Source organism: Nothobranchius furzeri, chromosome 18 (genome assembly GCF_043380555.1).
Source record: "Nothobranchius furzeri strain GRZ-AD chromosome 18, NfurGRZ-RIMD1, whole genome shotgun sequence".
Lineage (NCBI taxonomy): Eukaryota > Metazoa > Chordata > Actinopteri > Cyprinodontiformes > Nothobranchiidae > Nothobranchius > Nothobranchius furzeri.
Window position 1 is genome coordinate 20,120,483 of NC_091758.1, and position 12,255 is coordinate 20,132,737.

Sequence of the window (12,255 nt, forward strand, 5' to 3'; positions counted from 1 at the left end):
CATTTATTTAGTCTGGCTTGCCAGGCTATTGATGTTGTGCAACCACCCAACAAAGCAAAGTCCCGTAGGTTAAATGTGTTTATTATAATAAAAGTAGAAAATGTGACGGATTCTTCCTATTTGATCTAATAGCTTAAGTGCTGCTCATGACTAGCTTGTTAAAGTGTCTGAATATATGCCATAATTGATTAAAGTTGAATCTATGCTCAATCTATCCTTTTGATCTCATGTTTAAATAAAAACAGTGGAGTAAAAACACTAAAATGCATGGTTCTTCAAGGATTCTCCATTCAGTGCATGAAAGTAAACATGTTCTGGGTGAGTCATGGGTTAACAGGAGAGAGGAGCATGGATCATTTGCAGCAGCTGCCTGATCTATCTGTGCATGCACCTCCCATAGCTAGTCCTCCAGCTCGCTGTTAGCCAGCACCGATGAAATGTGTCCATCTGCAGAAGAAGAAAGCACAAATCTCCTGTCTCATAGATCTAGTCTAAAAATCCTCAGAAAACTAACATAAAGCACAAACCAGTCCCGGACCGGATTATGTTCACTAGTACAAACTGCTCCTTCTTTTTGATACTTGGACGATCTATGATTGAATTACTCAAAGACTTTGGGTCATGTGAAAATGCTCATGCATCTAAATAGGAACTTTGGAAAATGAAAACAGAGATTTTAATGGAACATTTCTGCAGCTTTTCCTTTCATTTAAACAAAAATCCTTTTGCAGCTAATCTGGGCAGATCTCAGATCAGGGGTACCCAAAGTGCGGCCCTTAATGATTTTGTACATGGCTGTTACAGAAAATATATGGAGAATAAACTTAAAATGGAAAATAAATTAATAAACCCACGATTCTGATGGGTTTCACAAGGAAAACTCATGAGACGCCTTTAAAGTTTTATTGATCATTTTTTGCATAAATCTGAAATATTTTGGTATTTTCATTAATACGTTTTTATTTTTATTTTGAGCTAATCATCAAATAAGTGTGTTACTATTTGAATCCTATTTCATATTTCATATTTCAATCTCAGGTGTGTTCCTTAAGCAGGTACATTGAAGGTTTCTCTGAAAACTTCATTTACTTTTTGTTCAACATCTCCCCAAAATCTCTTCAAACGATCAAAAAGTCCTCTGAGCAACCTGGAGCAGCTCTCATAAAAGCCGTGATTCTTCACATGAAATGTTCTGACACTTGTGTCTGCTTCACCTGCAGGACTCACCTGTAAAGTCACAAGACTGTTATGTAATGCATAATTATAGTTTGTGTTAGGAATGTATATATAACTGTTCAGACACTTTACACATTTGTGCAAGTATCAAATAGAAAATCTATAGCTCAAGACAACTTGAATACTCTGACATGATAATTTTCTTAATTCATCCTTCACTGAAGTTACAAAGCTCGAAAAGTAAACCATGAATGTATGTGTTCTCCAACTTTTATCTTAATTAAAAATATAGCATTTTACGGGTAGAAACGTATAAGTAAATTTAATCCTGACTAATTTGTGGGAGAAAGAAGTGAGCCACACTGTTTGCTTTGAGCTCTTGCAATAAGTTAGGAAAATCCAAGTTTATGTTCGTCTTTGAACGCAGCATTTGGGGGGAGCTACACTCATTACGTGCTATAGCGTTCTCGTGTCCTTAAATTTCATTGGTTACATTTTTGTTTGTTTATCTACGTCGCTCCGCCCGTACGTTGTTGACTTGGAAACCATCACGGCGTTGTGCGGTAGAGGACAGTTTAAGCGTAACCCGCGTTCAAACAAGGAGTTTCAAGTAGAAAGCTCACATTAACTTATTAAAAACAATTATATGGTTATATTTTGGTTCAATAATGTATTTCAATAACAAAGATATAACTTTTTTAGGCGTAGTACGTGACCAGAGCAATTTAGCTAGCAACTAGCTAACTAGCTTCTGGTGAAATAGCTAACAAATATTATTAATAAAACATCTCGTGTGTCTCCGTTAAGCGGACACGTTCTAGTATCATTAAGTGAAACTTAATGCTCACTTTAGAGTCGCGAATGTGAGCTGCGACATTTTGCTTTGTATTTTAGATACGCTTTTTTCTGGATTATTGGCGTTTTTCCCTCAGAATGAGAAACAGCACGATGTTTGAAAATGCCAGGTGAGTGTTCAGCTGTCCTGAAGCGACTAAAGAACAATTTTTGTGAATAAATCAATTAAAAAATATATAGAAATTATTTAATAACTAGTAAACCAGTCAAATATCTTTCAGTGACCACCCAATCCAGAGATTAAAGTTTTACACTAAATAAAAAATATATATTAAGTGTTATTGTTAAATTAATATTAAAATCCTTTTAATTTATTACATTCTCTCAGATTATTTGATGTTGTTTTGTATTTTCATGGAAGTCAAACAAAACCAAAGCTGGCAGTAGCTCAGGAGGTAGGGCAGGTTGTCCAGCATCCAGAAGGTTGCAGGTTTGATCCCAGCTCCCGCCAGAGAATTGTGTCGTTGGGCAAGACACTTAACCCATCTTGTGGTGGTCGGAGAGACCGGTGGCGCCCGTGTTCAGCAGTCCCCCTTCTGTCAGTGCGCCCCAAGGCAACTGTGGCTACATTGTTGCTCATCATCACCAGCATGTGTATGTGTGTGTGTGAATGACTGATTGTGTTGTGGTGCGCCTTGGGGGGTTGTTGAACCCTAAGAAGGTGCCGTACTATTACAGGCCACTACCATATGTAATCAGTGTTTTTTTACAACCACTTACAAATTCAGCAAATGATTCTAAAGTGTTTATCTCAAGCAACTTTTGTAATCAAGAATTGTATAGATAACAAAAAATAAACATTTCCAGGTGTGAGTGAAGAGACCCGGGAAAGATTTAATGAAGTCTTCAAAAAATATTCAGGATCTGAGAAGAAAAAGTCAAAGAAGAAAATCCATGAAGCAAACGAGACCATAGTGGTAGGTGTTCTGACATGTGCTGTTTTCCACCCAGTGGTTGTCATCAAATGTTCTACATTCTGGCTGCAGTGTTGTATTCAAACTTGAGTTATTTATGAAATATAATTATAGAAAGCATCTGCAACAGAAGAATGTTCTATTTTCTTTAATGTGAACCAGTTCTAGCAATTTAAAATATTAATAAATCACATGTATTATTATTGTCGATCTCTTTTTTCAAAGCTTCAGAATCTGACCAGGAAGCTGAACCTTGAGAAAGACACAGAAGATGACGAAACCATTCTGCAAAACACATATGACCCTGAACAGGGCAGCCCTCGTTATTCCAAAAACAAACGAAGAGAAAAGGAAACAGCAGAACAGGTTAACTGTAACAACAGCAAGGATGAAGAAGTTAAAGCATCAAAAGCCAAAAGGAAGAGTAAGAGGGACCTCCCTTCTTTACCTGTACCCAAAGACATTCCAGAGGACTTACAGGAGGGGGCAAATGCTTCTAGAGCCGACAATACTTTGAATCCAGAAGCTGCTGTTGGTGAAAAGAAACGAAAAGGAAAAAGTAAGAAGGGAAAAGTCAGAGAAAATGTAGAAGATGTTGCAGAGAGTCCGGTGGAGGATCCAGAAGATAAACTACTGCATGAATACCAGCAGCAGATGGCACAGGAAGAGGAGCTGACTGTGAAGAAAACAAGGGTCAAACGGGAAACTGTTAACTCACAAAGTGCTGTGTTGAATAATGATATGGGGAAGAAGAAAAAGAAAAAGCTGAAATCTGTAACAACTGAGTCAGATGTAGGGTGTGTATTTCTCTCTAATTTTAGCTTTATTGTAGTTTTTGATATCAAGAATAAAGTTTAAGCAGCATTTTGACTTTTTTTTTCTTTAATCAGGGATCAAGATGAGGAAGTCAATCCAGATGCTGATGAGGAAAATAAAACTGAATCAAAGGGAAAGAAGAAAAAGAAGAAGAAGCACGGTAGTTTTTTAAAACAAAGTAATTTGTGTAACATAAAAAGAGATTTTGATGAGTTATTTTTCTCAACTTTTTAGTTGTCAAAGAAGAAAGTGAAGCTGAAGCAGCAGAGGAGCAAAAGCCGACATTTGATGACGGTCTTGTTCTGGGAGTGTTCGTTCATAAAACGGATCGCCTGAAGACGGACTTACTGATCTCGCACCCCATGGTGAAGATCCACGTTGTTGATGAGATCACGGGCAATTATGTGAAGAAAAGGGACTGGTGAGAAGAAGTTATCTCTGATCTTATGCTGCTACACCTATCAGCGTTAAAATATTTGGGCTACAGTTTAAAAAAATGTTTTCATGCTCAAACATTTAATTAAAAGTGAAATCTGTTTGTGTTTTGAAGCCATCGACCTGTGTCTTCCTATTATGAGGGACAGAACGTCGACCATATCCTCCCTATCATGACTCAGCCTTTTGACTTCAAGAAGAACAAATCCATCATCCCCGAGTGGCAAGAGCTAATCATATTCAACGAACGCTTTGGCTACTTTGTTGAGCAAAAGGATGAAAGCCCCAGAGTCATCCTCTTCTTTGAAGTGAGATATACTTCATTACCAAGTGAATAACCATATTTTAAGAAAAGTCACTTATTTTCTAAATATTTTTTAAGATCCTGGATTTTAAGACCATGGAGGAGGTAAAAGCCAACTTGGACGTTGATAAACACGAGCAAGGGTTCAGAAAGGTCGCATGGGCGTTTCTGAAGGTAAAGAGAACATTCTGTTCACTTGTCAGTCTATATTTGTTACTGTTCATCATTTTTAAACATGTTTTCTCTCCATATTTTAGCTTGTTGGCACAAATGATGTTTTAAACATCGACAGTAAACTTCGTCTCCAGCTCTTCTGCCCTCCACCTCGGGCAAAGAGACAAACTAAAACGATAGAAGTGTTTGAGTGGTGGAGGAAGTACCCACGAATCCATTATGCTTCCACCCTTTATGTTACCGTGAAAGGGATCAAACTCCCAGAACATGTAAGTCTGCAGCTAGAAACTGATGATTCATTACGTTTTTCTGTTGTCCATACTTCTACTTTGGTAAAGCAGAGTTGGTTTGTGCCGTTTGTGCAGGTGGACCCCGGTATCCGATCTATGATGGCGCTACAGGAGGAGAGAGGCAGCACCACCTATAGTGATCTGCAGAAAGAGATCACACAGAAAACTCTGACACAGCCTCCTGATAGCAAGCAGCCGATCCTGAGATGGAGCCGTGCTGTTGGTCAGGTCGGCGGAGGCTCCAAGTCACATGATGCTGCTTTCTATCAAATGTTTATTATCTGATCTACTTAAGGAAGTGAAGAGCTCAGGACTAGACCTTGTCTGTGTGTTGCAGATCTGCCGAATCCCTAACAAACTGGTCTGGTCGTTCCGTGGGGGTCAGATGGGATGTTTCACCGTACTGTTTTCTCACGCTGGAACCATGCTGGCTGCTGCTTGTGCCGACAAAGATGCTTTCCCCGTCGTAGGTGAGCCACACCTCATCTGTACAAAATTCACCTTATTTGTGAGCAGCAACGATTTTGGGAGTTTCTTTACACAACTTTGTATTGAAGTCCTCAACCATCCATGCATGCAGGAGAAGGGAGAGGAAGCACCTTTTAAAAGAACGTATTTGTCTAATTTTCCAGTGTATGAGATTCCCTCCGGCAGAGCGTTAGCTGCCTTCAGCGGCCATCTGAAGATAGTGTACGATCTCTGCTGGTCCAGAGATGATAAAAGCTTGTTGTCTGCCTCCTCAGACGGAACGGTGAGGTAAGTTCCCACAAGAGGGCGCAGTAGCCTCTCCTACTATATCAGTGTGATTTTGTTAAGCTTCGGAATACATTTTATAAAACAGCACTTTCTTCCTTTTCATCTCCTCCTTCAGAGAGTGGAATGTCGAGATGCTTCTAGAAACAGCCCAGAAGGTCCTCTCTCATCCGTCCTTCGTGTACTGCGCTCAGTACCACCCCAGCGCTCAGAACCTGGCAGTGACAGGGAGCTACGACTGTCTGGTGCGAGTGTGGAGGCTTGATGTCCCTGATGTGAACGGCCAGCTGCTGCAAGAGTTTGAGGGTCACAGCAGCTTCATCAACACCATTTGTTTTGACTCTGAAGGTATTAGCTTCCAAATGTTTAGATGACCCCACCAAGTCCTTCCCATCTGGTTCAGTCCCTCCTAAACACCTCTGACTGTTTATGGTAATTTCTTTTGTGTAAACAGGATCTAGGATGTTCTCTGCAGACAACACAGGCACCATCATCGTGTGGAAAACTTCAGTGAATGATGACAAGAACCGACAGAAGCCATGTCATCGTTGGTGCATAGAGAGGGTACGAGTCTAGATTAGAGCCCGTGTGGGACTATTCTTTATGTTGTCTGTTTCTGTCACTCCCATGCAATCTCGCAAAGTTTGTGTCCAACCCCACCTCCACCTGCAGCTCCATTAAATAACAAAACAACATGTTTTACGATCAAATACGTTTATATTTATGTCGCGTGTTACCTCTGTAGCCTCAGTTGTACTCTTCATCCTATCAACAGTCTTGAGATTCGTGGTATACTTCTAGCCACCCGCTCCCTCCTACAGCAGTCTCACAACTGCCAGCATCCACCAGATTAGCGTTGGTTTCTGTGGGATCCCAGTCCCAGTGTAGGGCTCTAGTCTAGATTTGTTCAATTGGAGTCAAACTAAATTCTCACAGACACAAAAAGATATTTTTCTCTGCAAATATTTTCTTCTTTGAGCGAGTGAGGGAAAATGGAGTGTGAGTTTGATAGGCAGATTGGTTCTGCGTCTGCAGTGACGTGGGCGTTGTACCGATCTGTCGTGGTGAAGAGAGAGCTGAGCCGGAAGGCAAAGCTCTCCATTTACCGGTTGATCTACGTTCCTACCCTCACCTATGGTCATGAACGTTGGGTAGTGACCGTAAGAACGAGAGTGCGGATACAAGCAGCCGAAATGCGTTTTCTTCGCAGGGTGGCTGGGCTCTCCCTTAAGAGATAGGATGAGAAGCTCAGCCATTCGGGAGGGGCTCTGAGTAGATCCGCTGCTCCCCCACGTCGAGAGGAGCCAGTTGAGGTGGCTCGGGCATCTGGTCAGGACGCCTCCCTGGTGAGGTTTTCTGGGCACGTCCAACTGGGAGGAGACCAAAGGGAAGACCCAGGACACGCTGGAGGGACTACGTCTCCCAGCTGGCCAGGGAATGCCTTGGGATTTCCCCGGAAGAGCTGGCCCAAGTAGCTGGGGAGAGGGAAGTCTGGGTGTCTCGGCTTAGGCTGCTGCCCCCGCGACCCAACTCCGGATAAACGGCTGAAAATGGATGGATGGACTTTTTTCTTGTCTCTGCAGAAAATCTCTGAGGATGACCTGCGAAGCATACCCATCAGCATGCTGCAGCTCCACCCTAATGGTCGGTGCCTGCTCATACACGCCAAAGACAGCATCCTGAGGATGATGGACTTAAGGATGTAAGTTAGAAAAAAATAAAAAATCTCTAATGATAGCTACACCAACAAACTTTGAAGAGGAATGAGTAAAGTCATGTTATAGATATCATGGAAAATTAACAGAAAGTTTATGTTTTTTTACATTTGTCGCCCCCAGTTTGGCTGTGAAGCGATACACTGGAGCAACAAACTACAGAGAGAGGATTTGTAGCACCTTCACACCTTGTGGGAATTTCCTCCTCTCTGGTAGCGAGGATGGGATGGCGTACGTCTGGAATACTGACACAGGTAACAGCGTTTTAGTCGCCGCCGGTGAAGATGTGCTTGTCTCAGTAAACTGGATGGATTTTAATGCAACTCTCAGTAAGTTAAGACACAGGATGTGTGTCCACAGCTGATTCACCCAGTTCAAGATGGCCGCCACAGCTTATCAATTTTTATTAACAAAAAAAAAATCAAATTCAGTTGGGAATTTTGCATCTTGTTGACTTCTCCTGCTCTTCCCAGGTGACCAGGTTGAGGTATACTCTGAGCTCTGTTACCACACCGCTCTCCATGGCGTCTCTTTCCACCCTCATGAGAACATGGTGGCGTTCTGCGCGTACGGTCAGAGCCAGCCTGTGCTCGTGTACCTGTACGATCGCAAAGGTTTGTGTCGTCTTTGATGATTTTTGTTGTTTTTTGCTTTTCGTACACTTTGCTAAACATGTTTTATCATTTAGTTTCCCAGCTGGAGATGCAGAACATTAAAGCAGCGAGCACATCGGCGTCTGCAGACCGAACGCTCAGAAACACGCCCGACTCTCTGCTGCTGCTGCAGGACACTTCTGCTCCTTCGGCCATGGACCAGTTTGCTCATGCAGCACGACTCGCCATGAAAATGCAGTCTGTTAAACGGCGGCTGGATTCAGTTCTGGTAAATCTTCTTTAACTCACAAAATATCATTTAGTTATTTAAACGGGGCTCATATTTTGACACCATTTGTAGGAACCACATCGCCGATCTTCAGCTTCTGGATTTCTTTCGGATCACGGTCTGTATGAGAGCATCTCAGATGAGTTTGTTTGTTTACATGCAGAGTATTTAGTCTTGTTCTCTTTATTTGCAGACAAAATGGGCATCAGTCATATGGGGAAGAGCTTTCCACCAGACACTAGCACGGTGATTATACGGTTACAGACCCCAAACACCACACAGACTCACAAGGTTACTGTGAGTCATATTAAAGTTAATGAAGGCTGTTTGTCTCCACATTTCTTTCAGAGTTAAAACGTTTAAGCCTTCTGTTGTGTATTATCAGTAGACGTTGCATTAGAAGGTGTAAATGAAAGTTTTTGCTCTTCCTCAGATGGGATTAAATGTCTCTCTGCCACCTCCGTCTCTGCTGTCACCGCACTCCAAGCTGCAGCTCTCTGGTTCTTTTGCAGAACAGCTAATCCCGCAAGCAGCCCTGAGTACACAAACCCGTGAGTGTCTCGTCCAGATAATCAGTTATTTGTGCTGGAACAATGAAGGGAGTTTCTGGAGCTGGGAGACGAGGTCAAATGTTTCCAGAGATTATCGCTGCTCAAACTCCTGCATGATGTAACTTCAAGATTTGATCAAAGCTGTGAAGCTTAGAGTTTTTTAGAGCAAGAGAGTGATTTCAGCAATAAGGGGACAATGGTCAAGCAACCTGGTTTTATGTGGAAACGCTAAGTTTCACCCAGCCTGATTACTGCTAAAGCTTTAGGTGAGAAATCAACAAGTGAAGTAGGCAATTTCAAAAAGCAACACGTTCTAAACCCTCCAATGTGGCTGAATTAAAAGTAAAGCGGGGCAAAACTCCTCCTCAGCGATGTGAGACGCCTCACCGGTCATCACTAACACCTGACGGCTGTTGTTGCCTTCAGGAGTTAAACCAGATGTTAGGTTTGGGGGTCAGAACCAGGTTGCTTTGGGCGACTTTGTTTTTCTTTGATGTAGATATTTGCTGAAATTTTTTAGCTTATCTGAAACATTTAAGTGTGACAAAGAAGCAAAAGCAGAAGAAATCTGTGAGGAACTTTGCTTTTTGTTGTTTTGTTGTGTAATTCCAGGAGGGTTTAGTTCAGTCAGTCTCAGAGGAGCTTCAGCTTTTAGGCAACAGTCGGTAAGGTTTGGAACACTTTATTATTTTTTTCATTGCAAGCCCCTTTAATAATCCATCCTCCACTGAGTCTAGCATATAATTCCAATTTAAAGACTTCATCAGAAGGTTAAGTGGTGTTTTGTCTGGAACAGAGCCTTCGTGACCATTCGGGGAATCACCTGGAGACGGATTTGGTTCCAGTTCAGCAAGTAGTGAGTCTCCACTGTGACACTGATCTCAGAAGCATGTGTGTTTGCATTCTTGTTGCATCTTTGTGTTTCTCTCTCAGGTCGTTTCCCTCTACGATTACACAGCTAATCGCTCTGATGAACTGACCATTCGGCGCGGTGATGTCATCCAAGTGCTCTACAAAGATAACGACACCTGGTGGTTTGGGCGCCTGGTCAATGGACTGCAGGGATATTTCCTTGCTTCTTATGTAGTAGATCAGCGTAAGTACATGTAGATTACACACACACACACACACACACACACACACACACACACACACACACACACACACACACACACACACACACACACACACACACACACACACACACACACACACACACACACACACACACACACACACACACACACATATATATATATTTAGATGCATTTGAACTCTTTTCTTCTGTGTTGTTGTTGAAGGTGAATTTATGGAAGAGTCTGCTGAGAGGCACATGTCACCTGAGAAGACCGTTGAGAGGTCAACCCCAAACAGGGTAGGAAAACAGATTTAAATCAGTTTCTTCTTTGGGTTGTTTTACATGAAGTTCTCCCCTGCAGGCCTAAATGGGAGCTGCACCCTGCAGAGGAGCGTCATGTTAACCTATGCCTTGTTAAGATGCATGATGGGATTCTGTCTGTCGGGTATCTGTTTGGTGTTTCCTGTCTCTCTGGTTCTTAAGTTTTCATGCTCACATTTCAAGGTATCTGCTGCGGTTAGTTCCTCTGGGGAGCTTAGGTTTCTCTCTGAGCCAACTTTTTCGGACACCGAACCTGGGCTGACCAACGTTAAGTAAGAGGCTCCCTTTTATATTCATGATGCATGATTACGGCAGCATGTGAGGGTTGATGTTTTTGCTCCTTTTAGGAAAACTGGTTAAGAAACATGATTAAATGAATGCGTTGGTCATTCTGAAGTGTTTTTCTGCGGAAAATAACAAATAACCTAATCATTGCTGAACAACTTTTGTTCATAAAAATTCATCCAACAGGACTGATGGGCTAACGACTAGTCTGATCCAGTCAAGATCAAAGTGAATTCCTGATATTCAAGCTTGTAAATAACTAAAAACCTCCACCACTTCACATATCTAACTACTAGAACCGGGAACACAACCTGGACGGTGAATCTAAAGCTAAACAGCCTCGTTTGAATAGTTTCAGTACAGATAAAAAAAAAAATATATAGGAGCAAATGTAGCATTTCCTGGTTCATCTGGGGGTCAAGTCTGGCAAAAAATATCTTATTAGTTGTCCTAAAACAACAGTATAATGTGAACATGGTTCAAATTTTTAGGTTTATAAAATGATATTTAAAGATAACTCATATTTTGGAGAATGGAACTGTTTTAAAGGTGTGGAACACTAATCAGTCCATTTGCTGTGGTCTCTAGTAGGAATGAATGCCTTGTAAGTTGTACTCTGGGGAAACAAAGCTCTGGTGCACCATTTTCAGGAACTAGATGTGAGCCACATCACAGCTGAGCTTCAGAGCTCAGAGGATTTGGAGTCTTTTTATTTCCTGATATTTCTCACCTCGGATTGATGCCAGCAACGAGACTCTACCATTGACTTGCAACATGGATGTTTTATCTCCACAAATAATGCAAGCATGGAGGAGTTCTGGTGTGTGGTGGAGCTGCTAATGCTAACTGTTAACTTCAACTAGCCGAGATATGCTCTGCTGTTTCCTGGATGCTAAACCAACAACAGCCTTCCCTGTCACGAATCAGGATGGGTGAGTCCATGAATGTTAAGTAACATTCCTAGAGTTTCACTGTTTATTTTCTATCAGAAGCTAATGCAGGAGGATAGGTGTAGGAGACTATTGTCATGTTCAGCCTGCATGAAAAACTCAGAGTGACCGTTTATAATCAGAAATAAGATTTTAAACATGTTTTTCAGTGTTCCACACCTTTAAGCTTTGGTCTGACTGTTATCTCATCAGTCATGTGGAAATTGATCTCTATTTTTCTAAAGTGAGGCTGTTCAGGAAGCTGTATATACAGTGGGCAAGAAAGTAATTATTTCTATAGTTTTACACAGAAACTCACATCAAAACAAATGGAATGCTGGTTGTGAAGATATATATATCTTTTTTTTTTTTTTTACAGAACTAGAAGGAAAAAGAAGATGAAGAAGCCCGGAGAGCCTGTAGCTTCGTCCCAGCCAGCAGATCCTTCAGGATGGAGCAGAAGCAGGAGGAGAGACAGGTCCACAGACAGACCTCTCCCACAGAGACCAACAGGACAATGTAACCGTGCTTTTGAGCCTGATACCTGAACTGTGTCTGTCTTTTTGTTAGAGCTGGTCATTTTCACTTCTAATGTTTTATTTTAGAGACTTTTATTTTTTAATCAGTATATTTGTACTTTGTTATACTGAACACCATTTACTCAGTTGACTGTATTTTTAAAAAAACGTAATATATGCAAAGTGTGTCTGCTTATAAAATCACTTTCAGTAAATTTGTATTTGTGTTTATAAATGTCATTTATGGCCAGGAACGCAC

At 41.5% G+C, this 12,255-nt stretch overlaps 1 protein-coding gene across 5 annotated transcripts; it reads left to right on the forward strand.

Moving 5' to 3' along the window:
- The first annotated feature begins 1,716 nt into the window (after nucleotides 1-1,716).
- ahi1 (Abelson helper integration site 1) lies at nucleotides 1,717-12,165 on the forward strand. 5 transcript variants are annotated; one of them, XM_015969482.3, is made up of 26 exons: nucleotides 1,717-2,141; nucleotides 2,839-2,948; nucleotides 3,171-3,742; nucleotides 3,836-3,921; nucleotides 3,996-4,182; nucleotides 4,312-4,504; nucleotides 4,579-4,674; nucleotides 4,758-4,943; nucleotides 5,040-5,192; nucleotides 5,302-5,434; nucleotides 5,597-5,720; nucleotides 5,836-6,065; nucleotides 6,172-6,281; nucleotides 7,301-7,419; nucleotides 7,556-7,686; nucleotides 7,906-8,046; nucleotides 8,121-8,314; nucleotides 8,387-8,432; nucleotides 8,508-8,611; nucleotides 8,748-8,865; nucleotides 9,478-9,530; nucleotides 9,662-9,721; nucleotides 9,799-9,961; nucleotides 10,167-10,240; nucleotides 10,448-10,536; nucleotides 11,858-12,165. In XM_015969482.3, the coding sequence occupies exons 1-26, from the start codon at nucleotides 2,135-2,137 to the stop codon at nucleotides 12,024-12,026; spliced, it is 3,648 nt and encodes a 1,215-aa protein (XP_015824968.3). In that variant the 5' UTR covers nucleotides 1,717-2,134; the 3' UTR covers nucleotides 12,027-12,165. The 5 variants fall into 5 exon arrangements, with proteins under 5 accessions (XP_015824968.3, XP_015824969.3, XP_054597756.2 ...); XM_015969483.3 differs by having other exon boundaries at nucleotides 8,508-8,560; XM_054741781.2 differs by having other exon boundaries at nucleotides 4,008-4,182.
- Nucleotides 12,166-12,255: the final 90 nt, after the last annotated feature.